General features: G+C 35.3%; 3 protein-coding genes across 4 annotated transcripts; all 3 read right to left on the bottom strand.

The window, feature by feature from the left end:
- Positions 1-1,064: 1,064 nt before the first annotated feature.
- LOC109019579 (aspartic proteinase-like protein 2) lies at positions 1,065-9,235 on the bottom strand. Of its 2 annotated transcripts, none has more exons than XM_019001898.1 (12): positions 8,878-9,235; positions 8,648-8,768; positions 7,690-8,117; positions 7,437-7,593; positions 6,300-6,382; positions 6,071-6,167; positions 5,848-5,920; positions 5,404-5,637; positions 4,898-5,025; positions 4,264-4,365; positions 4,073-4,170; positions 1,065-1,664 (listed from the first exon to the last, which is right to left on the bottom strand). In XM_019001898.1, the coding sequence occupies exons 1-12, from the start codon at positions 9,120-9,122 to the stop codon at positions 1,448-1,450; spliced, it is 1,983 nt and encodes a 660-aa protein (XP_018857443.1). In that variant the 5' UTR covers positions 9,123-9,235; the 3' UTR covers positions 1,065-1,447. The 2 variants fall into 2 exon arrangements, with proteins under 2 accessions (XP_018857443.1, XP_018857444.1); XM_019001899.1 differs by having other exon boundaries at positions 4,898-5,022.
- Positions 9,236-10,470: 1,235 nt separating this feature from the next.
- On the bottom strand, positions 10,471-15,388 carry LOC109019580 (thylakoid lumenal 29 kDa protein, chloroplastic). The gene is made up of 11 exons (XM_019001900.2): positions 15,154-15,388; positions 14,862-14,972; positions 14,203-14,287; positions 14,095-14,129; positions 13,892-13,957; positions 13,731-13,771; positions 13,134-13,264; positions 12,863-12,969; positions 11,720-11,857; positions 11,090-11,224; positions 10,471-10,912 (listed from the first exon to the last, which is right to left on the bottom strand). The coding sequence occupies exons 1-11, from the start codon at positions 15,262-15,264 to the stop codon at positions 10,802-10,804; spliced, it is 1,071 nt and encodes a 356-aa protein (XP_018857445.1). The 5' UTR covers positions 15,265-15,388; the 3' UTR covers positions 10,471-10,801.
- Positions 15,389-17,195: 1,807 nt separating this feature from the next.
- LOC109019581 (O-fucosyltransferase 7-like) lies at positions 17,196-23,056 on the bottom strand. The gene is made up of 12 exons (XM_019001901.2): positions 22,559-23,056; positions 22,026-22,124; positions 21,454-21,553; positions 21,300-21,367; positions 20,666-20,754; positions 20,355-20,535; positions 20,093-20,221; positions 19,861-19,994; positions 19,519-19,732; positions 18,187-18,371; positions 17,978-18,073; positions 17,196-17,756 (listed from the first exon to the last, which is right to left on the bottom strand). The coding sequence occupies exons 1-12, from the start codon at positions 22,715-22,717 to the stop codon at positions 17,603-17,605; spliced, it is 1,608 nt and encodes a 535-aa protein (XP_018857446.2). The 5' UTR covers positions 22,718-23,056; the 3' UTR covers positions 17,196-17,602.
- Positions 23,057-24,222: the final 1,166 nt, after the last annotated feature.

Raw genomic sequence — 24,222 nt, 5'->3', positions numbered from 1 at the left:
TAAAATAAAAAAATAACATTAATTAAGGTGAATCCATGGCTGGCTGGCTGGCTACCCCCAGGGCAAAGTTAAGAGAGACATTTTTTGCCAAGGTTTTAAGCAAGCGGAATTAATTGCGTTTCATTCATCAGGGTACGTACAAGCTGGTAGCTAGCTAGTCTACTGCCAGTCTTAAATATTTTTCATCAATTCATGTAGGTGGGAAGAGTTATATATGGAGTTGACAATTATCAGAGCGGTAATTAACAATAGAGTAATGTTAGCCAGGTCACAAATAGATAAGATTTATACAAAAATGTGAGTCTTATTAATAAAAAATAAATATTTACACTTTTTTAAATAGAGTCTATTTTTTTATAAGAGTTTGTATAAGATTTATCTATTTAAAATTTATATAAATCATCTCTTAATAATATATAAGGGAGCCCAACTTATTATAATATTATTTCTTTTATAAAAATTAGGTCTCAAATTATTATTCTCATGACAAATTATATTTGCAATCTGTAAAGCTCGCACATCCTTTTTAAAAAAGTAAATAAATATGAAATCGAAATAAAAAATTAAATTTTTAAAATTAAACTCCACTCTTTTTAAAAAATAATATATAAGATCACTTACATACTCTAAGACTGTATCTAATGCTACTTTATTATCATTGTTATAGTTTATCCATCATTAAAATTTAACCGTTAAAATGAATTTTAAAAAATGGATGACTTGACATGGAGCACTATATATGTCTGTGATCTTAACATTTAATTAATTGTAAAAGACTTGAGAGTTGGGTCTTTTCCCCAGTTTTTTAGGTTCTATTTAGTTTAAATTCAATAAAATAAGCAGCATGCCTAAAATATTAGAACCTAAATTTAATTAATTAATTAGAGTAGTGATACCTTCGTACAAATCATGATGTCCCTGAACTTGGAAGGGAACATAATATAAAGTTCTGCATCGATTGTTTGTTTTGTCACAAGGGGAAATGACAAAATACTAACTAATCATTATAACTTGTAAGAGCCCCTCACGGCCAGCTTCGAATCATTCAACCACAAAATAAAAAGTTAGCTTGAAATCATCATGATTACAATCTCATTCAGAATGTGTGGAATGTATCACATGCATGCAGCAAATGAGTTTGAGGTTGGTGCTTGACCTCAGCAGATAAAGAGGAGATAGTAACTATCACATGGCAAAGATGCATGGGAAGGCTCAATAGTTACCATATGTTGTAATGTTTTGGCCGATGAAAATGTAGCTTTCTACGTACATTGATATCTAAAACTATGGGTATTCCATACACTTTCTACATTTTCTTTCTGCTTTTTCGTTTTTCATTTTCGTTGTACAAGGACGGAGGGATTACAGATTTCATCCTCTCAAAATCATTAGGCTGAAGGGTGATTATTCAGATTTGAAGTTACATACCACACGATTTCCTCGTAAATCAACTAAAATTTAAGAAAACTTTATGCTCGTCAGGCCCCGGTGAAGTTTGAAGTGGTTGAAGCTCTTGCTCTGGAACAACAGCACCAACAGGTCCATATGATACATTCTCTTGTCTAGATCTCCAAATCAACCATGCCCCAGAAATTGATAGTCCAAGAACTAGGGTAGCCAAAACTCCAACAGCCACTACCCAATAATTTTGTTTCCACCATGTTCTGCAATGCTCCAAAGGATTCCAATTGTGAATATGAAAGGAAAATGCAGGAAAGATTTATTAAAACGCAAACTCGTCAAAAGAAAGGGGAACGAATATAGTATTCCAGAAGGAATGTCAATATAATTGCAGATATCGATAAGTAAATAGAAGACTAGTTACCAAAAGGTTGATTAAACAAATTAGTATATACTTAAAAAAATATAAAACTACTCAAGAAATACACATCAACATACAACAAGTTAAGCTAGATCAGGGTGCTTGGCCTGGAGAGGTACTTCCACATTTTAAGTATATGACAACCACAGACAGATTTTTTTATTGATAAAGTGTCATTCACATATAGACATTTGCAGAGAAGAACAATGTTTGTGTGGGTGGCCAGGGTGGGTGCATGCGTGTGTGAAGCAGAAGGAAATCTAGAAGATTTGTGAAGCCAGCATTGGGGTAGAATACCAAAGGAAAAAACATATATTTTACGGATAGCACTCACAACCCTGGACAGCACCTTAGAGAAGGCAATCTTGAAGATATGTGACACAACATTGAGGAAGGAGCCAAAATTTGGGTAGCAACCTAAAGAACACAAAATTACAATTCAACAAATAGTACTCAACCATGGAGAGCACCTAAGAATCTTGCTTCCATCATTATTTCAATCAATACAGCCTCTGATCCAAGTAACCGGTTTCAGTCCCCACCTATATTGGGAACCTATGCTGCTTCCCCATCTTCAAAGTTCAAGGACTGACCAATATCACTCTCTCTCCCTCCCTTCTCTTCTCTTCTACCACAAACCCAAAGGCTATTTCCTTTGTTTCTACATAAACCCGCATTATAGTTTACAATTTGGCCTCATCAACTTCATTTAGGCTACAAAGTCCCAATCTTCAAGTTCAAGGACTGACCAATATCACTCTCTCTATCGCTCCCTTCTCCTCTTCTCTTCTACCACAAACCCAAAGGCTACTTCCTTTGTTTCTACATAAATCATTAAAGTTTACTTCTTGGCCTCATCAACTTTGTTCAAGCTACAAAACTTTCAATGATGATAGTACTACAAAATTAAAAGAAACTAGATGAGGAAAAAGAAAAGGCAAATAACACGAGCCATCTGTATTCCTTTCTCGGTATTGACTTTCCTAGGACAGGTCATGGAATGGGAATGAATGGGAGAATGTCATAAGGGTCTAAATTGTTCTCAGAGGATTTATAATTTCCCTGAAAGTTCTCTTGGATTTCAACTTGATAGGATAAAGCTGCAAATAACTTACCCAAAAAAGGAAAAGGGTGAAGTGGGAAATCTAGGAGGAGCCTTAAATCCCTTCCATACGGATTGTTATTCATGGCTTGAACAATAAAGTGGCTGATATTGAATATGCTTTTTATACAGATGGAAGTACTTGAAGGACTTCAATTCAATGTTTTGAATACCGTACCGGACATCGTACCGGTCAAGGCACTGGAACGAAATATTTCGGTACCAATACCGTTTCGGAATAGCGTTTCGGAATAACGTTTCGGGATAATCGATATATAAATAAATTATATATATAAATATATATATAAATTATATTTCAAAATAATAGTCTATATATAAATAAATTATATATAAATACATATATATATAAATTATAAATAGTCTAAGCTGAATTAGGGGTTAAAAAATAAGTTTGTAGTTTGAAAAAACGAAAAAAAAAAAAAACACACACACACAGGCCGAAATATCGGCCGGTACCGGCCGAAATATAGGCCGGTACAGGCCGAAATTTAGTCCGAAATGGCCGGTACCGGCCGGTACGGCCGGTATTTTAGCCGGTACGAGACAGATATAGTACCTGTACCGGCCGGACGGCCGAAACGAAAAATTTCGGCCGTACCGGCCGGTACGGTACGAAATTTAAAACACTGCTTCAATTTACTTTGCTCGACTGTCAAGAGGTGTTCCTAGAAAAATGAGAGCCATAATAATACAAGAATCTTGAGGGACTTTTGATTTAATTTGCTTGAATGTTAGAGGCATTACTAGAAAGATAAGAGGCATAATAACATGCACACACAAACTCAGTGTGATTTAGGTTCATTCGCCAAATGATTTTCTCAGGGAAGACACACACACACAGTGCCATTTCAGGTTAACTCACATAATGATTTTCTCAGAGGAAAAGCTTCTATCTTTTTTCAATGTCGCTCCATCTTACCTAAGAAGTATATATCTTCACATTTTGTTAACAATTGATTTAAGCATTTTTAAGTTGTGACTAGTCAAAATCCGAACTCCACATGTTAATAATGACACAGAAATTCCTACTTGACTACATATGAATCAGGGGTCCAGCAGAGTGTGAAAAAAACCCATGTATACAAGTCAAGAGAAAATAATACGTAGAGAGAAGGAAAAGAACATACAACTTCACTGGAGGCTTGACATTGAACTTAACTAACTGATAACTTCCAAATTTCTCAGGAAGCTGCAGACGATGATCTCTTAAACGATGAATTATGCTCTGCACAAAAGCAAATAATTATTAGGTCAAGCAAAATATTAATTGATGGAATGGCTCCAGTATAACATACTTCAGCATCATGAATAGCATTACCGTTGCCATGGTATTAGAAATGTAATCAGCAGATTCATCTGGAAAGATTGCCCATTTGATAAGGGAAGCATTTGCTGTATAACTGAAGTTCAAGAAATGAACCTGAAATTAAACGGTCAAGCATTACTAATTGATCAATTTATTTGACTTAATAACTGCCAACGCAGTGAAACATCAACTGATACTGACACACTGCATTAGTGGCTTTAGAAGCACAAATGGTGAAACTGAGGTAGCAATAGGTTTGGTTAGATCAGGTTGAGCACCTATTTTAATGCTATCACCCCAGATCCATTGCTTTTATTATTATTATTTATTAGTAGATCCAGAGCATTTATTAAGAATAAAAGCTGTAAACCACAGAAAATCAATACTAAATACATTCCCAACAAACCAGGCCTGTATTTTCCTAGCACATTCAATTGATTTTCCTTCTGCAAGTATAACATATATACAGATTTTTAACTTGCAAATCATTCATATATTCTCCATAAAATATTTACAACAACTTAATGATGGCATAGATACAAACTTATACTTGAGGGTCTGTTAAGCTAAGTGTCACCAACTGCTAACCTAAACTGAGGTACCGGTAAAATCTTAAACCATTAAAGCAAAAATAGCTCAACCATACCTGAGAAACTTTAACATCCAGCGCATGAGCAATAAACTCTGTAAGCTCAGTGAAATTGGGCTTCATAGAAGAGTTGTTGATGATAAGCATCATGTCAAATGTTATTAGTCCAATCTGAAATTCACCTACTACAATATATGGTAAACATAACATCAGAGATAACAGTCCAAGCAGCAACACAATCGACTGCATAATAACAGCAAGAATTTCAAAAACACATTCAACAAACCAAAAGGAAATTCTTGCTCAAAATTTTTTGATAAGTGATTCTTGCTCATAATAACAGAAGAGAAGTACTAACATACATGCAGAAGAATCTTCTCTTCAACATTCTAAAAATAAATCTGTCAGTCTAGTTTTATATTGCAAAAATAGACGATCAACACATTGCAAATCATAACAGACAGTTATATCTCCAGCAAGAAAGCAGAGAAAAGTAATTGAGGATGACATCGAATTTGAAAATACAGCATAAAAGGAATGTATTCTCTTGAAACTCATTCTACCTGGAAAATCAGAGTGAGGCAATCCAACTGGGGCCATGGTAGGAGGCAATCCACCTGGAGCTATGGTAGGAGGAATTCCTACACTTGTATTTTGGCTATGTAAATCCAAAGGAGGCGGGGCAGCGGGACTAGGGTAATGCAAGCCCTTCCATAGTTCAGAACAATTAGTTTTCCAGAAGCCTATCTTATCCTTCTCCCGATCATAAGTCACAAGGGTATTACGAACAATAATCCCTGTAACATATGATGAAAAATTAACTGAGACATCCCTTGTGTGCTGATGCACATGCATGCCAGATGTTTGGGGAGAGAAGGGAATTATTTCTTAGACTTCATACTGACATGCACAAGGCAGGCTTGAGCATAATGCAGCTTTTGGTCAGAACAAATGCAAGAACTGACTACAGAGTAAGCATGGCAAATCCCATAAACAATTTAGCGTACCTCCTAAAAGAGTAGTTGGATCATCTGCATTTTGAAAAATTCCCAGGCAATATGCACCACTAACCTTCGTATGCTTTAAGAAAGAACAGAACGAGTAAATATACAACACTGTGTGCTTAACACCATCGAAACAAAAATAGATTATGAAAAAATTCCATATTCTCCATTTAGGAGCCAAAAAAATAAAAATAAAAAACTCAAGAAGAGTAACTTGTCAACTTACCCGGAACAAGTAGTTCTCTGGAGACAGTGACAATTTTTGTCCATTACTGAATACCATATCAACCTGAGGAAAAACTGCTGATAGTTGGGAAACATTCCTATGCAAAATACAAGCAAAGACAATCAGATGTAACTTCAAGACAACCAATCAGGCAATGGGTGCTTAAATTCAGCTTATAACCATCTGGTTAGCCAAAAAAAAATTCATGTCGGTGTGGTTTAGCCAGTACCTTCCAGCACCAGAAAAACAAATATCATGAAAATTTGGGTCTGGACCATGGATTTGCTTGAGTGAACGAATTTTATTGATCACCTACATATCACATATAATTCCCATAAACTGAGTTCAATACAGCAGAATAAAAAAAGTAAAGATAAATTTTTTCTTTATAGGTAAACAAAATTTCATAGAAAACATGAATAGGAAAGAGCCCAAGTACATGGGACATACACAAGAGCATCAGCTATGCATGAAAATCTAGTGATACAATAAACTCATGATTGGTCACCTGTGTGATTGCTTGACCTTAAGAAAGCCCAAGCCACATCTAGACTTATACTCAAAAAATGTCAAGGTTACAAGTGGAGCTTGTTAAAATCATACTCATTCACCTCTATTTTTCTTAACCCACTGAATCTGGGAAATAATGGAGATTACACTCAGTGATGTTAAATAGCCAAACTATGTATTGAATCACCAATTGTACCAAAAGTTTAAGCTTTTGGGAAGAGGCAAGTTCAATTATTTAAATGCATATTCTAATACTTCCCCACATATATGAGCAAACTCCTGTAATAAGCAAACTTAACATGTAAGACATTTAATCGAAATTGGGTATAAATTGTGAACTTAGGGATTCAGGGGCACTACTTTGATATCATATAAATCACCAAATATCCTAAATACTTGAATTCTTGGAATTGGCAAGCTTAATTATTTAATTTACATTCTAATGCTATATTATAATGATTCCAACATTTTTTTTTTCCTGATAAGTCTATAATGATTCCTTTATTCACTATTCAAGTTATCTCAAAATCCTAAATGCTTAACAATCTTGTAGTAGTTCCACACTTGGTGGGGTTTGAACCCATGGCCTTAGCCTCCATTCCATTCTTATAGAGAGAAGTTTAATGAGAACTATAGTTCATTGGCTAAAGTAAAGAACGGAGGCAAGCATATATGTGTTTGAGCATCAAACATATAAACCAATATTCAAACGAATTAAATTAGTTAATATAACTCATTTTCAACCTGAAATTGAAACATAAAAACATTCATCCTTTTCTTTGTCATGCAAATGAATTTGACTATAAAAGTAAATGGACTATAGGAGAAGATGAAACTTAGAGGCACAAAGTCTTACAGCATTCTTGAATGCAAGAAAAGCTTCTTTTGGAAGGTACGCATATGTAGTTCCACTATCTAAGACTGTTCCGTGCCTTCCGTCAAAGATACTTGGCTTTAACTTCAATGGCTTCCCAGCAACATGTATTTCCTTCAACTCAATATTATAATATGGACTGTTGACATCCCAAGACTAAGGCATATGTGTGAGATGCACTAAATGTAGTCTTACTAAAAACCAATGCACATAAAGCATTTTAAAAGTGTTTTACCTGCGAAAAGGATCTGAATTGGTATATACCATATCAGGGGGAGAAGAAATACCACCAAGAACCATAGCACCCCCGCCTACATCCATCCCACCATAACATAACGAAAATGAGTCACTAATAGCACCCTTGTCGACAAGTTGATCCATCACACTAAGCCGACCTCGACCCAAACCAATTATGCCATCAGCATGTTGAGTGTAAAGATCACCAGTTTCCATGTCTTCACAACCAAAAACAGCACGCTGGGGAATAAGCTTGCTTTCATTGCCAAAGGAAATTATGTCCTCACCAAGCACACCACTGCTAGAGCTCATCTCAGCATATCGTCTCTCGTAAGTGCATTGAGCTCCAGCCTCATCACAGTTGCAACTAATACTGCACTTCATTGGTTGATATGTGCTAGACAATTCTGGCTGGAATCTTGGGTCCTGGATGTCATCAACATAACATTAGCTTCAATCAATCCTCTGCTAAATCTTGAGTGAGAAAAATATCATTTTTTTTATTGGCACCGGGTGTCCGAGAACAACAACTAATCCCGGGGCTATAGCTCTTCGGCAAGGAGTTTCCTGCTTGTACACCTCGGGTAATTCAAAGAGAACTATATCATTGAATCCATCATTCACCAGATATAGAAAAATAGGAATCATACAGACATCAGCGACCTTCCATTTCCCCAGTAATTAATAACAGAAACACTAAAAGTCCCAATTTTGATTTTTGTTTAGCCGACATTCTCAGCAACCAACAATCTTGATATTAAACGTTATTCTATGGTACATTAATCAGTTATAGGTATTCGTAAGCGCCTCTCAGAGTTCCTGATTTGCTAGTCTATGAAGATTAAGATACTGCTGATATGACTTAAAAAAAAGGACGATGCATTATTAATTATAGATTGCAAGCTGCCCAAACAATAATTACAAGCTCTAGAGAACAATCAAAAGCGAAGCCGAACCTGATGCTTCCCACAGTGTCCACAGTTAGAGCAGGGCACGTAGGTCACAGTACTACCTGTATCTACAATAAGCGCGAATTTCTGCGGGGGTGTCCCGATCCATAACCGCGTCGTATAGTAACTACCAGAAATCCGAAAGAACTTCAATTACGATAAAATACTTTAAAAAAAGTCATGCAAGAAAATTTAGAGAAAAAAAAAAGAGCGAAAGCGTCAGTAGGAAGAGCAACCCGTGGGAGAGGAGATCGTCGTAGAGTCTCATGCGAGCGTTTGGGGGGGCCGAATTCTGGAGATGGCGACGAAGATTACGATGACGGGAAATATTAGGGTTAGGGGAACTGAGATAAAGAGGAAGAATCATCATCGGCGGCCGGAGGGAAGGATCGGAGTCGTCGAGGGCAGAGGAGAGAGCGATTAAGGAGGAAGAAAAGATGAGGAGCGCAGAGGCTAGTAGGTGAGCCAAGGTCCGAGCCATAGGGTTTCACGGCGAAGACGAAGACGAAGAAGAAGAAGCAGCAGGTGCCTGTTGGGTGGGGTTGCAGAGAGGACCGAAAGGAAAGTCTTCCGTGCCTTTCCCAACGATTAACGGGTGAGCTTCATCTCACTTTGGTAAATACGATTGTTTTTTTTTTTTTTTTAAGTCAACGGATAATTAAATTCAACTATAATAATTTGACCCTCTTCCTCTTTTTTCTTGATTTTCCTTTGAGATATTTAAATTTTTCTTTCATAAGAATAAAAAAAATTAAAGAAAAAGAAATCATGTTTACAAAAATATTAGAGGGATTAATAAAAGAGAAAATTTAGTTATAAGCTTTATTTTTTTTTACGTACTCAAACACATTCTTGATGTGAAAGTTTTCCGGATTAATTATAATTAAAAAGTATCGGTTTTTTTTTTTAGTTATAAAGAATCTCACTATAAATTATGTGTTAAAATATCAATTTATGTGTAGCAAAACTCTTAATAATATATTATATTTTAAATAATATTTTAATAAATGAGTTTAACATGTAAAAATTCAAAACATGTAAATATTAAATCCTATAGGGCCATAATTTATTTCATTGTTATAAGAGTTCAACATGATTAAAAAGGGTATTATGAAGAGGATTGAATGGAGGAAGAAAATACATAGGTGAACAGCATTTGAGAGAGATAAAAGAGACAAATGCAAACTTCCAATGTAAAGGATAAATGCTCTAGATGCATTAGGTTTATATTCTTCCTCGTTTACAAACATCTATGCTAAGTCATAGGCATGTTAGGTTCAAAGTTAGATCGATTAATTCAAGATCACTAATTCATGAGTGATGTTGGATACAGTTTTAAAGTATGTATGTCTCATATACTCTCTTTAAAAAAAAAATAGGATCCACATTAAAAAAATATTTTTTTCACGTGAGTTTTAAATTTTTTCTACTTTTTTAAAAGGAAGTGCGCAGAACTTGCACAACTTAGAACTATAAATATCATTTCTCTATAAATTAAATATTATCGAGTCAACAAAATGAATAACGTGTTCTCCGTATTGATTTGCAAATATAAATATTTTTCCTATATATTACCTTTACAAATTAACATAAGTTATCTACTGCATTGGGGCTTTGATTTTCTAAATGGCTTGCTTAAGACTTGATAGGGATAGATTGTTGATAAATCCCAGCCTCCATATTTATAGATAACTTTTAAAGAGAATATGAGAAATGAAAGAGTTTTGATCAACATCTTGTCAAGTTCTTGAGAGCTTTAGGTGGACAGAGAAACACGTGAAGTAGATCTTACAATATTTATTGATATTCGTGTTTAAGTACTCAATCAATATCGTAAAACCAACTTCGTAATCTATTTCTCTCGTATTTAAGATGCTAAAATTCATGCAAGAACTTGAGAGATCGTTTTCTGAGAAGTTTTGGCAAAAGTCAGAACAGGGAAGAGAATATAAACTGCAATGTTGGGGATTGAACAAGAAGAAAATTCGATACACTGAAGTTCCTAAGTTTCATTGATCTTAGAAGCAAACCACTCTGCAGAAGTCCTCACAAAAACTGAAAGCAAGCGCATGTTTCAGTGAAATATCGTTCGAAGAAATAAGTCTCGATGCAGCAGTTGAGGCTGCTGCTTTGCCATGCAAAGGCTATTCTTCGCTTCCTCTACAATTTGAGTTTGCTCAGATCAACTTTTTGGATAGGATAAGTATATGCCTCATAATTGATTTGCTGACCCAAAGTACTTAGTTTTGTGAGAGCCGTTATCAGATCTACCTGAAAAAGAATCAAGAACCCATGTTAAAATCCTTCTTATTTTCCTCCTGCAAAAGTATGTAAGAAAAATGTGAAAAAAATTCCCTCAAGTTCTTGCCCCAACTTGAGTCTTGAGAGGGAGAGAAATAGACACGACTTGAGGCCCTCAAGTTCTTGATCCAAGGAAATGACTCTGACCTCATAATCCGTCTGAGATACTGTTTCTCGGCTACGTTGATATTTCTGAACCCATGGAGAAACATCTGGATCAGTGGCCAATAAGGTCTCAGTTGCAGCCTGATCTGGCCCCAAAAAGGCAGACATCACAGCTAGCTGGCCAAACAAGCAAATAAACATCAGCAACTATGATCAAAATGAATACTCCCTCAAGCTAGCTTTAACTTGAATGTTACAATACCCTTCAATTTTACTCTTATTATTTCCTTCATTTTTAGTCCTTCCGGTATCATTTGAATTGTTTATTGAATGGAAAACTTAAACCAATATGAACTGTTCACGTATAAGGAAAGTATAATGCATCCAAGATGCGACTCTAGCATGGAACCTATAATACCGAGAGGCAAGAAGTTCAAGTATGAAGAACTCCTACAAGTTGCAGGTCAGGATATACAACATAACTTACACCATGATTTCAATAATGAAAGAACCTTTTTCACTTTATTTGATTGTTTCACATTTCACTGAGGGCTGCTTCTCTGAGGATCTTTGTTTTGGGTCACAGATTATAAATAGACACATTATTGGATAAAGAAAAAAGACCTGAAGTACACTCAGCAGCAGCAAAGGCATTATTGTTTCATATAATACCTGGCGGGGACCAAGGCCAATAGCTGAGAACTTGTCCTTCATTTCCTTAACACTTGCTTTGTCCCATTGGGGAATCCTCCCCTCTGGATCTGGCTCTTGGGTATCTGCCCTTCCAAACTCCCTGTCGAACAAGCCCCACTGTACCCAATAACAGTTGTATGAAAAAACTATCAATTTACATTCCAGCTCTGTCTATTGCATATCCAGTTGCTTGATGTTTCACCAAAGATTATAATGGCAGAAAACAGCATCGATTGAACTCTATGAGATCACTTAACTGACGGGTTGTAGGTTGATCTAGCTTTGGGGATAGTAACATGATTCATCCAAATTAAACTATGAGACAAGATTGCACAAGTATTCAGTGATAAATTAAAGCGATTGCAACAAGAATTACACGTACATTCAGTAACTTATGAGTATTATACATCTTTTAAATTCTCATGATCTAAAACTATGCATGCAAGAATCGAACTCAAAGACGCACTTGAAGATAAGCAGAATTGGAACTTCAATGAGGAACACCAGGGATTTGCAAAGCTTCCGTGTACTTTTGGTTTCACTATTCAATATTTGCCTCAAAGAAGTTGAGGCAGATGCTTAGTTTCTCTTTCAAACCTTCACGCCAACTTAAGTAAAATTGCTCTCATTGTAAACTACATGAGTATAAAAGCAAAACAGAAAAAGAGAGAGAGAGGGAGGGAGTTAGCTTGTTATGTAAGAAAATGTGGTGAATCAATTAGTGAAGAAATCCCTTGGCTGGCGTAGCTGCAGACTTCCTGTTATGCTTTGCAGACAAATTCTTCTATTCCAAGGCCTATCTCTGCATAAACAGAGAGTTAAGTCTAGAATCCCTAGGAAAATACAGGTTTTTCTACTAGCACAAATTGAAAAGATAAACATTTTTTTCCGCAGTATCACCATCATATTAACAGCTACTCAAGGGTAAATATTGGCCACGAATACGAAATCTCCAGTTTATGCTTCACCAAGTGGCATTTAGAAATTTAATGAATCATAAAGTTGATAATGGTAAAATAAAGTAACTGAATATCATGAATTGCCCCTTTAAGCAATATGTAGCACGTAAATTATTAATGACATTGAGTATGACAGCAATGACACAAGTAGTAAGTAACAAACCTGCCCATTTGAACCATATGCAGAATACATTAAGCTCCCTTTCTCTTCATTCCCACCGCATTTGCGAATGGCAGAAGCTAGAAATGTAGCCTTAGTGGCACTTTGGGCTGCATGGAATGAAGGTATCTTAGTCAGGGGCAGAAGCAAGAGATATAATGAAAAGAATGTTTAGGAACCTATTTTATTGGCCATTGCACTGGGCCACACTACGAGCATGATGGTCATGTATATAGTTCATAGTTTGAACTTGGTGATATTTAAAATGTTGAACCTGCGTATTGGATGAGATCTGCATATGAAATAGGTCCACCCTTGGAAAATGAATCTATCTCTTTCTTTGCTTCCTCTAATAAATTTAATGCAGCAGAAAGCCCCTTGTTTTCAGGCCTGCTTAACTCTGAACTTCAAGCAAGAAAAAAGACAGAAAAGAAAATTAAGATGAGTTTTCAAGAAGAAAAATTAAGAATGCTTTAAAGTGAAGCAAAAGAAGAGGGATGAATCTTAAAGTGACAATATCTAACATAACTAAATAAGACATTTAACAACTTGGAATTATATGCACATTACTCTTCCCATCCATGTCAGGCCCCAACCACTAAAATCCTAGACACTTCAGTAACCACGTAAAAGAGACCCAAACTGGAAAGAGCAAGCATTCTAAACATCTTATATTTTCAGCTGACAGGTAGGCTCAGAAAGAGCATATATTTCTGACTTTTAAGCAGGTAATCACACTTGGACTGATTTAAACTTGAATATAGGAACTCATGGCCCCAAAATTTTAAATTAAGATTTCAGGAGGCAGAACTCAGAAGTCTTAAGGTTTATGCTTTTACTTAAAAGGAGTAATGTCATAAGTGACATGTACCTGAACCGTATGGATCCATTTGGCCCCCCGGATTTTGTAGCCTACAAAGTTAATCCAGACCCAAATCAGCACTGTCCTTTCCTTTTCTCGTTTAACAGTTTAACAAAGCAAACAACTTATCCAGAATTCGTAAATTTCAACAATTAGGGATTTTGTCTGACCTTATCATAAGTCAGGGCATCATTCAGTGCCAAAGTTAATAGGGGTGAGATAAGGTCTAGATTTCCCTGAAACAATACATGGAAAGGTGATAAGATCTAATAAGAAAGCATGAAAGCATCATATTCAAGCTTTAAATACAACATAATTGTGAAGTACACCAAGACTATTCAACATAATAGGAGTGCATGTTGACAGGATTTACCTTTATACGGGTATAAAGGGTTCCCTTGATACTTGCTGTAAAGAAGGAGATGTGAATATGGATCAATAGCTCATTCCAGGATAAAAAAGTAGTGTTTGAAGAACTCACATTGAAACTCAGAACGCTGTCTCCGTTGTATCAAATCAGCAGCACTAGCATTTTTGACAAATGATCCTGAGCTTGCCATCAATTCCTAAAAAGAGATCACAACTGGTAAAAACTAATCAAAACATCATTTTAGGTCAAAGCATTGTGTATCCCTCTCAACATGTGTTTCTTGTATACCTACACATCATTGATTCATCTAAGAAAAGAGTATCTAATTCAGATTTTTTTAGAGCTATTAGAGTCATCATTGTTTTTGGCAATTCTATTTTTTAAACTGCAATTCACTGAGTAAGATTTATGGTGTTCAACTAAATTTCTGGAAAATCATAGAAACGGCTATACTGGCTTCCTTAGCAAAGTGAGTATTTGTTAGAGCTTAATAAGTAGATGTGAAGGTAAAGTGGTCTCAGACCCAGATTTATGGAATAATGGTCAGTATAACAATTCTGGCAAGTTAGCATGCATAAATCATACAATTCACAATCCACAAAAATATATCATAAATAATTCTCATTCTTTCCAAAGATCTCGTTCGAATAGACTGCTAAGTTCAAAAGTTTCTATTTCAAGGATTGAGACTACTTAAGGCCAAGAATCTCGAAAGAATCAAAAAGTAAATTGATTAAAAAAAATTTATAAGTAGAGGAAGGGTCTCTAACCATGCCAATGGTAACACCAACACACTTAAGAATGTCTCTTCGACGGAACTGATCATCATCCTCAGCGGCAACATCAGTTTCCATTTTATTACAACGAATTACAACCTGAGGCTGGACAAGCAAATGGTAGTTGTCAGACAATCTGATTCAAACATAGCTACGAACCAAGAATCATGTTTAAGTGATTTAACTGTATCCCATTTCTCAATTCTCACAAGAATGAAAACGCTGCATTCCCATTTCTTTTCTCTTTGTTAAACGCTCAAGTCCCAGATAGGTATGGCAAACTTACTGCATGAGAGGGGTATCTGGGGGCAACAGGAGCAGTGCTGGTTGTGGTTAGAGATGGGGCAGGAACAATTGGAAGCAGACCGGGGAAAGTGGAGAGGAAGGAGAACCCCATTGCCTGATCAGCTTATCTCTCTTTGTTCTACTCTTCTGACAGAATTGTTGGAACAGTTTAATGGTGCGTCTTTGGAGTCGGATAGTGTTGTGTGGATCGGAGAGCGCGAGTTCATGGCATGCTTTATCCTCCCTATCTTTTGTTGTCCAACTAAGCTGGCCATGCTAGCTGGATCCGGATCCTTCTACGTTCGTGACTCCCCGTTCTCCTCTGACTGAGCTAACCCGACCCGTGTGCTACCGCAACCAATCCAATACTACACAACACACATGATTTTCTATTTTCTATTTTTTTATTTTTATTTTTTTGTTTTTTTCTTATTAAACTAAAAAAATTCTTTTACTCATCATCCATACATGACACATTTAAAAAAAAAATTATATATAATATGTAGCGTAAAAATTATGAGTAGAATTTTTCCGAATAACCAATAAAAAGTAGAAAAATTTTATTTGCAACTGAGTTTGGACTCGGTAGGACACACCATGTGTACCGATAACGTAGTAAAATTTTATTTGTAAAATTTAAAATCTAAAATTTCTCAATTTTTTTGAATAGAATTTTTCTATTTTTCATTTTTAATTTTATAAATCATATCTTATTATGTCAACGTTTTAGATGGTGTGCTCTCTACACTAATTTACAAATAGAAGCTGACAGAAAGTATTGGGGAGCTGGACAATCCAAATATTACTTTTATACAATGTGTGATTTTCTAAGAAAATTGGAAAATAAATGAAAAATCAAAACCAGTATATGGGTTAATTATATTTTGTCCTCTTGAACTTTTACTCAATTTACAATGTACTTCCGAAACTAGTAATTATATCAAAATGAACCTTCGAACTTTCAAAACTTCTCAATCTCTAATTCCGTCTACCAACAGCATCAAATCTAATAGAAATTTACTGTAAAGATGTAATTTTTATTTAATTTATTATCATTGACTATATAAAATATAAAATAATATATGCTAACAATTAATAATAAATCATTAATCATTAATCATATATAAAATTATTTTATACCTAAGTTGCAAGCAAGTATGAATAATTTATATACACAATGAAATTGTTTAATATTCATTAACTATATATAAATTAATAAAAAAATATTTAATGATTTATGATTTATTATTAATTGATAGCATATATTATTTTATATTTTATATGGTCAATGATAATAAATTAGATAAAAATTACATCTTTACAGTGAATATTATACACATGAGCAGCACGTGTAGTGAATTTCGTTAGATTTAACGCTGCTGGTAGACGGAATGGGAGGATTGGGAAGTTTTGAAAGTTCGAGGGTTCACTTTGATACAATTATTAATTTCGAAGGCACATTATGCATTGATTGAAAGTTTGAAGGGACAAAGTGTAACTAACTCCCAATATATTGATCTAGTCGCATGATATCTTTACAAAAATTTCTTCTCATCAGCTATTATTCACTATCACACATCCTATAAAAAACACTCTTATACTCTGAAAAAAAAATTAAGCATGGAGTGTAAAAATAAATAATAGTTGATACATAAAATTCTTCTATCCTCACTTCATGGGTAAGATAAATATTTACAAGCTCGCTTATTATCGTATCAAATACATTGCTAATGTATAAGCCTACAACATCACTAAAATAAATAATATATATATATATATAGATTTATATTTTGAGTTTTTTATAATAGTAATCGGCCGTAGGAAGGATCACACAAAAGGTTATATATGTTGGTAGGCCACTTCTCTCTCAAACGAAACCCTTTGTCTTTCTGGGGTTAAGGAATATATGGTAGGATGAAACTATAGGTGAAGATCAGAAGAGGGTCATGTCCTGTCCTACTCTAATCCCTCATTTTTCCCATCACCTGAACAAAGGGTCAAAGATACCTGAGTGCCAGGCAATAAGAAAACAAATGTGGGCAGTGAAACAAAAAAATGTAGTTCTTTTTGACTTTTATTGCATTCGATCACCATGAGTGAAATACAACATATATGGAAGTTGTCAACTATTCAAAACATTGTATCCCTGATAAACTCCCTATGCAGCTCTTTCAAACCAGGCTAACTCCTCCAAGGGGAAAACAAATGTACATTGGAGGCCTGTCTTTGGTGATCTCAATTCTGCCGTGCACCCTAATGCAGTTGTCTTTTTCCATCCGAACTTTCCTATATCGGCCCCGGCTTTCTTCAGGGTCAGAATATACACACTGCATCCCATGGCAGCAGAACACCAGCTTGTATTGCTTCAACAACTTGAATGGAATGCAATGCACCACCAACCCACCGGCACAGGAACCGTTTTCAAGAGCAATTGCTCAGTATCATCTGATCTACCAAGTTATGAAAGAGGAGTTCATATTTGGTGATTCCCTCTGACATAAACAATCCGGTAAAGGGTTTACGTAAAAGGCTTCTTCTGAGCGAAACCTATCCATGCCCTTTGTTCCTGAAATGGGGCCTTTTCTCTTCCTTGGAGACCCTTGCCTGTGCATCCAATGTAACAATCAAAAACCAAATCAATTCTCCACCATCAGAAGAAGAAGAGAGGGAGGGAGGGAGAAGAACAAAAGACTTTAATTGTGAAACGTGTGTGCTGCACGGTCAGGAAATTTTGCCCCAGCAGGAGACCAAAACAACAATTTGTAAAATGTCCAACGTGTAGCTACTACTAGCTGCAAACGCTACAACTCATCACTTTCACATACCGTCTCCGATGTATTTCAATAATTCGATTTGATAAATTTTTGCCTTCTTTCAGAGTTCCACGCTCAATTTTGTCAAACAGACGAACAAGAGCTTTCCTGATGGACAGAGAAGCACAAACTACATTAATATCGGCAATTGATGGGAGCATGCGTGATCGAGAGAATAGTCATTTAATCCAAGATTAACTATCAACAAGAAATTGTCTTGCCTGTCAGGAGCTATAGTTTTCCTATGTCCAAGAAAACGGCGATGGCCTTCAACTGCCCTTGCCATGTTCCCAGAGTACGATGGAATAAATACATCACTTTCGACAGAAACAATGTAGTCAAGTGCAGCAAGTTGAGAGGCATGATCAATAAAAGGCTCCAGCTCCTCCACAGAAGCCAATTTTTCCTGCCAGGCGATCACAAGAAGCAAATTAATTTTATATATTTCTTCTGTTGTTCGTGTTTCTGGTCCTTAGCATACCTCCCTCTCCCCAAAATAACAATACATGAATATAAAATGGAAGCTGAAATGGTATACATTTTAAAAACACTTAACACAGAGAGAGAGAGAGAGAGAGAGAGAAATTGAGCATGATTTTCAACTTCAATTTCTCACAAGTTGAGTTTAATTCATTAGTGATTCAAGTAAGCTAGATTAGGTCTCTCCATAATGCTTAGTAGTAAGTATCTAATTTCTATGCGTCTTTTTATATTTAGGAATTTGAGCTTGTTTTGCTTTTGGTTTTTTCCCTTGCAGCATCTTTCATGCATTTAAGTCACCCAAATTGCTTCTGTCGTGAGAAATTCATCCAATTATCACTTCCTTGCTTTTCTCTTCTTAGGGAAAAATACACTTTGCACCCTCTAACTACTATACATTTTACACTTTGTATCCCAGACACTAGTTAATTTGATCAGATGATGCTACCTAACACTAGTGTTTTTAACTATACATTTTATGTAATTATTAAAATTCAAACATCAGATATAGCTAGAGCTAACTATCCAACCAAATTAAGATCCAACTCTAGTTAAAAACAAAACATAAAATGCATTCTGTAGGTCATATGCTTGCCTTTAATACATACGTCCAAAATTTTTATTTCTAAGCAGACACCCAGCTTCAATTATCTTGAAGTCATAGATTTGCTGATGAAACCAGACCTAGACACATTACACATAAATGTAGAATCAGGCTAAAACCACTTGACCTCCTGAGCCCAAGTCCAATGGATTCAGCAATTTAAAAGTCATATACAGGGTACAAGAGCGTGCACTGGGAGAAGGCTCACAAGAGCCTGGAGGTTTCCATTTGCATCATCTATCACTATAACAATAAACTTTTGTTAACGTTTCCAATCTGTAAAGCATAACTCGTGAAATCCCATGATGTTGTTCAAAATTGGAGGTCGGGCTAATAAAGAGGGTTATTCAGCATCTCTACGAGTACTTTGAAAAGACAATAGAATTTGATAAACCTGTATGGCTTCTTTAATTACCCCATTTGATCTCCTTAAGATGAGATAATCAAACAAAAGAATCCAGTTTCATACCTTGCTCATTAATATGGGATAGCGGGATCGCAGATCAGCCATATGAGAATCACCTCCATATATCTCTCCAGCAGCGATGTATATAGGAGTGTTTGATGGGTATCCAAGAGCAGAAAGAAAAATTCCAACTTCTTTAGGAGTTAAGGGGCAGTAACCTTTGGATCTCTGTTGCCCAGAATCAATGTCCTTTATTTTCCAGTGGGCAGTGTTCTCCCTAAAAGTTCAGAATAAAATTAATACGTATAAAAGATGTTGGTATCACAGATGAACTGTTCTACAAATGAATTCAGGAAAATTAACTTATTATCCAGGTTAACAACAATAACTATAAGTATTTCGTACCTGATCATCTCTAGTTCATCAGCTTCAGCTGGAGACAGATCATGCGTGCAACCACTAAAGGCAAGCATGTCCTTCTCATAGCGTAAATGCAGAGCAATGTAATGACCAAAGTACCTCATCCGATCGACCAACAACTACAACATTAATGAAAAAAGTTAATACTAGTCATTGCACGGGACACAAGGGAGATAAAGCCACTCCAGATAGCAGATGAGCATTTAGGTCAGATTACTTTTCCCATTGCTTCAATTCTAGGTGAGAAACGGAGGGCTTCGTAACAAGCACGGCAGCGCAATTTCTGAATGTTTGGAGGTAGATTATTATTTGCTAAGCGAGAATCAGATTTGGCAGCACGAATAACCTGAGAATAAATATTATATAATAAGATTGCATCGAAAGGCAAAAGTAACCTGACAAGATAGGTGAATAATAAGAGGATTGAATTGAAAAAAAAGTCCAATTTCCAGGGACATGAAGCATTTAAATAAACAAACCTGATAATCTTCATACATGCTAGCTATCTCCTCCTGGTAGTAATCCATGCCAGACCAACTCCTAAAATGCTTGACTGCTTTAGTAGCAGTAGCCAGTTCCTTAGGCAGCTTTTTTACAACTTTCACATCACTAGCCAGAGCATTCATAAAATGATCTTCATCAAAAACATCTGAGAAGTTGCTGCAGATTGAGCAAAGAAATGTAATTATCACATCATTTTAGTAACTAGTCAGAATATATTTTTTTTTCCTTTTTTTTTTTTTTTTTTTGGTTTTGGGGGGAGGGGGGGGATTAGAGTCAAGATTTCTACCTAGAGTCCTGCCAAAATGACTGCTTATCGAGTTCTGGAATTACAAGAGTGGCATCTATGATGCGGGCTACAGCTACCATGTCGCATATCTGCAATTTAATGAGAAACCTAACTGAGATATAAAAAGTAGCCATAAACATTATTCACCAAAACCTAATTTAGCAAGAAACAAATTTGAGGCCAATACTCATGGAAATTAGCAACCAATAATCAAGGTTGCTTAAAATGTTGGAAGTGGACCTCCATTTTCAGTTCGGTGTCATTGCACAAAGCTTTTGGGACTAATTTCATGTACTATTTAATCAATCATACTCTCAGAAGGAGTCTGTTCAAACAGTTCAAAAGGATTCCATGCACCATCATTCCATAGCTTGCAAAAGATGTAAAAGTGTATGGTTGCTTGGAGCGACATTATAAAAAAATTAGTTGGGACTGGTTGTATTCTAAGTCTTCCACTTTGCAACAATCATAGATAGAACTGTAAGTAGACTAGGATGTATGCAATTCAAAAATAATGTAAAATCATAAATGTAATATATCTATATATATATATATATATATATATATGGCTGTATACAACTATCAAGCTTATTGCATGAAACTAAAAAAGGGATAGTGGGAGTGTGGTACAAACCCCAGCACGCATCTGGTTGAGCCCACCATTCGTATGGACTAGAAGGTAACCTCGAGACTCAACAGGAGCTGAATAAACAAAAACGAATCAAGAAGTAAGTGAAAAAGGGATTTCATTAATGCCAAAACAGTTAAGAGACCAGCCACTTCCTTACCTGTATAATTAGCGCTAGGCTTTATGCAGGGCACAAAATCACGATTTGACGGAGGCTTCCATAGCTTGTACAACTCCAATGTCTCACTAGCACCAGCCAACTGTCAAATCTAAGGGAGTGAAAACATGAAAGATGCATGACTACTTCGTATCAATATGCACACCTAAATCTAAGAGACTCAAACCACTGGTAACCACAGGCACGAAGCAACTCAAAGAACGTCAAACCCACATATTAGAAAGGAATATTAAAACCTTTTCCTCTTTCATGGCAAAAAAAAAAAAAAAAATCAATAGAACCATTTTAGTTTAGTCGACTAAAAAGTTGACATTTTGAGTGTTAAGTTTTACATTGAATTTGCCTTCTTGATAAAATCTTCGTTCAACTCTAAACCAAATTATTTATCAATAACAATAACTTCAATTTCGTTTTGATAAGTAAGAAGAGAGTTATTACTAACAATAACTTAAAAATTAACAATTGCAATTTCTTTTATTAGCCGAATCCCATCATCAACCAAACATAGTAAATAAAAAAAATTAAATCATGGGATGAATGGGAGAAACAGAAACCTGGAGAGAAGATTGAGGCGCTTTGGATAAATGGGGCGGAGCAAGTTCTCGCGTCCAGCTTCGCTCGGTGCCAAATCTCTGATGTTTGAATTCATGTTGCTACAAATAATTCACAAGATATTACCTTAGATCAGTGAAACCCCTATTCCACAAACCCAATACAAATTCAAAAATAATAACAATGATGATGATGATGATGACAGTATAACAAATATTAAACCACATGTAAAAACTTTCCACATTGGAAGACGATACAGTGATGTTCACAAGTCAATGAATAGGCATAATCAATCTCAACAATGGACAAAAGAATATCTACCAAAAACAAGAACTTTGAAAAAATAATAACAATACAAGTTTTCGCACACGGGGACCGAACGATTGGAGATCACGAAGGTTTCTAGAAAAAAAGCGAAAACCCACGATCAGAAATGGAAAGCCCTAGAATCTTTTTTTTTTTTTTTTTTTTGGCAACAAAGAGACGATATGGCAGGCTATAAGACAGAGTGGATTGGAGGGGAGGGAGTTGTTACCGTTGGAAGCTTGTAGGGATCAGGGAATAAGTTTGGAACTTTGGATGAAGAGAAAACGTGGACGTGAAAAGAGAGGAGAGCCACAAGCCCAATTGCACAAATGGCGAAAGTTAGCATCTTCCGAAGTAGAAACAAAGGTCTCAATCTGCGCCTCTGCATCGTTTTCTTCCTTCCCTTCTTTCTAGAACTCTCTCCTGAGACTCTTCTTCTCTATGTCTTTTATCTCACTCTCGATGACTAAAACAAACAATGGGAAACATCCATTTGCACCATCGAATTGCTCTGTGATTCGTTCGGCACCTGTCGCTCTCTCCGTCGCCGCTGACTCAGACCCAGTCTCTGGTGCTGAGACTCGATAGTTATTGAGCAAAGCGGCTAAGCTGGTTTTGGTTTTTGGGTTCCTAAACTTGCTGTCATTGTTGATGTTGTTGTATGCTCCCCCCACAATGCCCTTGGATGGTATCAAAAGATTCTCTCAGTCGGCATTAAAAAACAAAGTGCTTGAATTCTCGTTGCTATATTTTTATTATATAATAAACCAAATCTGAAAACATAGGTTGATGTCTCTATCAACAGAATGTATCCAAGCTTTTCTAAAAAGAAAAAAACAGAATGTATCCAAAATATATACCTTATTATTAAGGTGGTGGGTTTGTGTACGTGAGAGAGAGTAAAATATAGGAGTTATTATGTTGTTATCAAGTTGGCGTGGATAGTATACTATTTACATCATTTAAATAATAATATTTGATTTGTAAGATTTAAATTTTAAAATCTATCTTTTAGATCAAATTATGTCATATATGTACTTTATTAAGTGTGCTCTATCAAGTCACTACAAAGGTCTGGTCTGGTTTCACAAATTTTTCAAACAATCCAATCTCATATCTTCTCAATATTCAAGTATTATTTAAATATAAAGTTTTTTCAATTTTAAATTTTAAACTTTAAACTTTTTTATATAATCATTATAAATTCTGTAAACTTCCAAATAAAACATAAAAAATAATTAAATTTTTTCAAATTCAAAAATAAAAATTATATTCTAATCCTATTTTAACTTTACAATTTTTTTATTCAACTTTTTCTCTCACATTTTCCAAAACTTCATAAAAATTTTAACTCAAAATATTTTACTAGTATTTATAAATTATCTCACTATTATTTATAGACATCTCATCTTATTTCATCTGTATAACCAGACGTGACCTAAGAATGTAACCATAGGACAAAAAACTCAACAATGAACTTAAAAGGGCACTATCTCTTCGCATTTATATTAAAAGGAAGAATGAAAGGTCATTGCAAATCTAAATGGTGGCATGGTAATCTTGGGACGAGTCGTATAAATCCGTCGTCTTGGGATTGAAATAATGTATTTATACTTTTTGATCATTGACTACAATTTTATCTTGAATTAACCTAATTTTATATATAGATTAACATTTATTGAATTGGGATGCACATGAAGTTTGTATCTTTTTCTAAATTGTAAAAGTGTTTGGATCATAAATGATAGAAATCTCAATCCTCAAAAAACATCATGTATATTCAATATCAAAAAATATATATATACTATATTTTATAGATTAGAATCTCTTACATTTCTTATCTAAATTTTAAAATAAAAATAAAAAAAAATACTTGAAGTTGATCCTATAATA

This window comes from Juglans regia, chromosome 15 (genome assembly GCF_001411555.2).
Source record: "Juglans regia cultivar Chandler chromosome 15, Walnut 2.0, whole genome shotgun sequence".
In the NCBI taxonomy this organism is placed as follows: Eukaryota; Viridiplantae; Streptophyta; class Magnoliopsida; order Fagales; family Juglandaceae; genus Juglans; species Juglans regia.
This window is presented reverse-complemented; position numbering and strand designations above follow the sequence as displayed.

What these genes read in the sequence shown, in the direction of transcription:
- LOC109019579 (XM_019001898.1), bottom strand. Translation starts at nt 9,122, where the DNA reads ATGGCTCGGACCTTGGCTCACCTACTAGCCTCTGCGCTCCTCATCTTT. An exon ending in GACGATCTCCTCTCCCACGG is followed by an intron (nt 8,769 to 8,877) that starts GTTGCTCTTCCT and finishes GATTTCTGGTAG; the next exon opens with TTACTATACGACGCGGTTAT. An exon ending in TGTTTTTCTGGTGCTGGAAG is followed by an intron (nt 6,168 to 6,299) that starts GTACTGGCTAAA and finishes TATTTTGCATAG; the next exon opens with GAATGTTTCCCAACTATCAG.
- LOC109019580 (XM_019001900.2), bottom strand. Translation starts at nt 15,264, where the DNA reads ATGGGGTTCTCCTTCCTCTCCACTTTCCCCGGTCTGCTTCCAATTGTT. An exon ending in CCCTTTATACCCGTATAAAG is followed by an intron (nt 13,958 to 14,094) that starts GTAAATCCTGTC and finishes GTATTGTTTCAG; the next exon opens with GGAAATCTAGACCTTATCTC. An exon ending in TTGGCCTTGGTCCCCGCCAG is followed by an intron (nt 11,225 to 11,719) that starts GTATTATATGAA and finishes TTGTTTGGCCAG; the next exon opens with CTAGCTGTGATGTCTGCCTT.
- LOC109019581 (XM_019001901.2), bottom strand. Translation starts at nt 22,717, where the DNA reads ATGCAGAGGCGCAGATTGAGACCTTTGTTTCTACTTCGGAAGATGCTA. An exon ending in GCATGTATGAAGATTATCAG is followed by an intron (nt 20,222 to 20,354) that starts GTTTGTTTATTT and finishes ATTTATTCTCAG; the next exon opens with GTTATTCGTGCTGCCAAATC. An exon ending in GAATTGAAGCAATGGGAAAA is followed by an intron (nt 19,995 to 20,092) that starts GTAATCTGACCT and finishes TTAATGTTGTAG; the next exon opens with TTGTTGGTCGATCGGATGAG.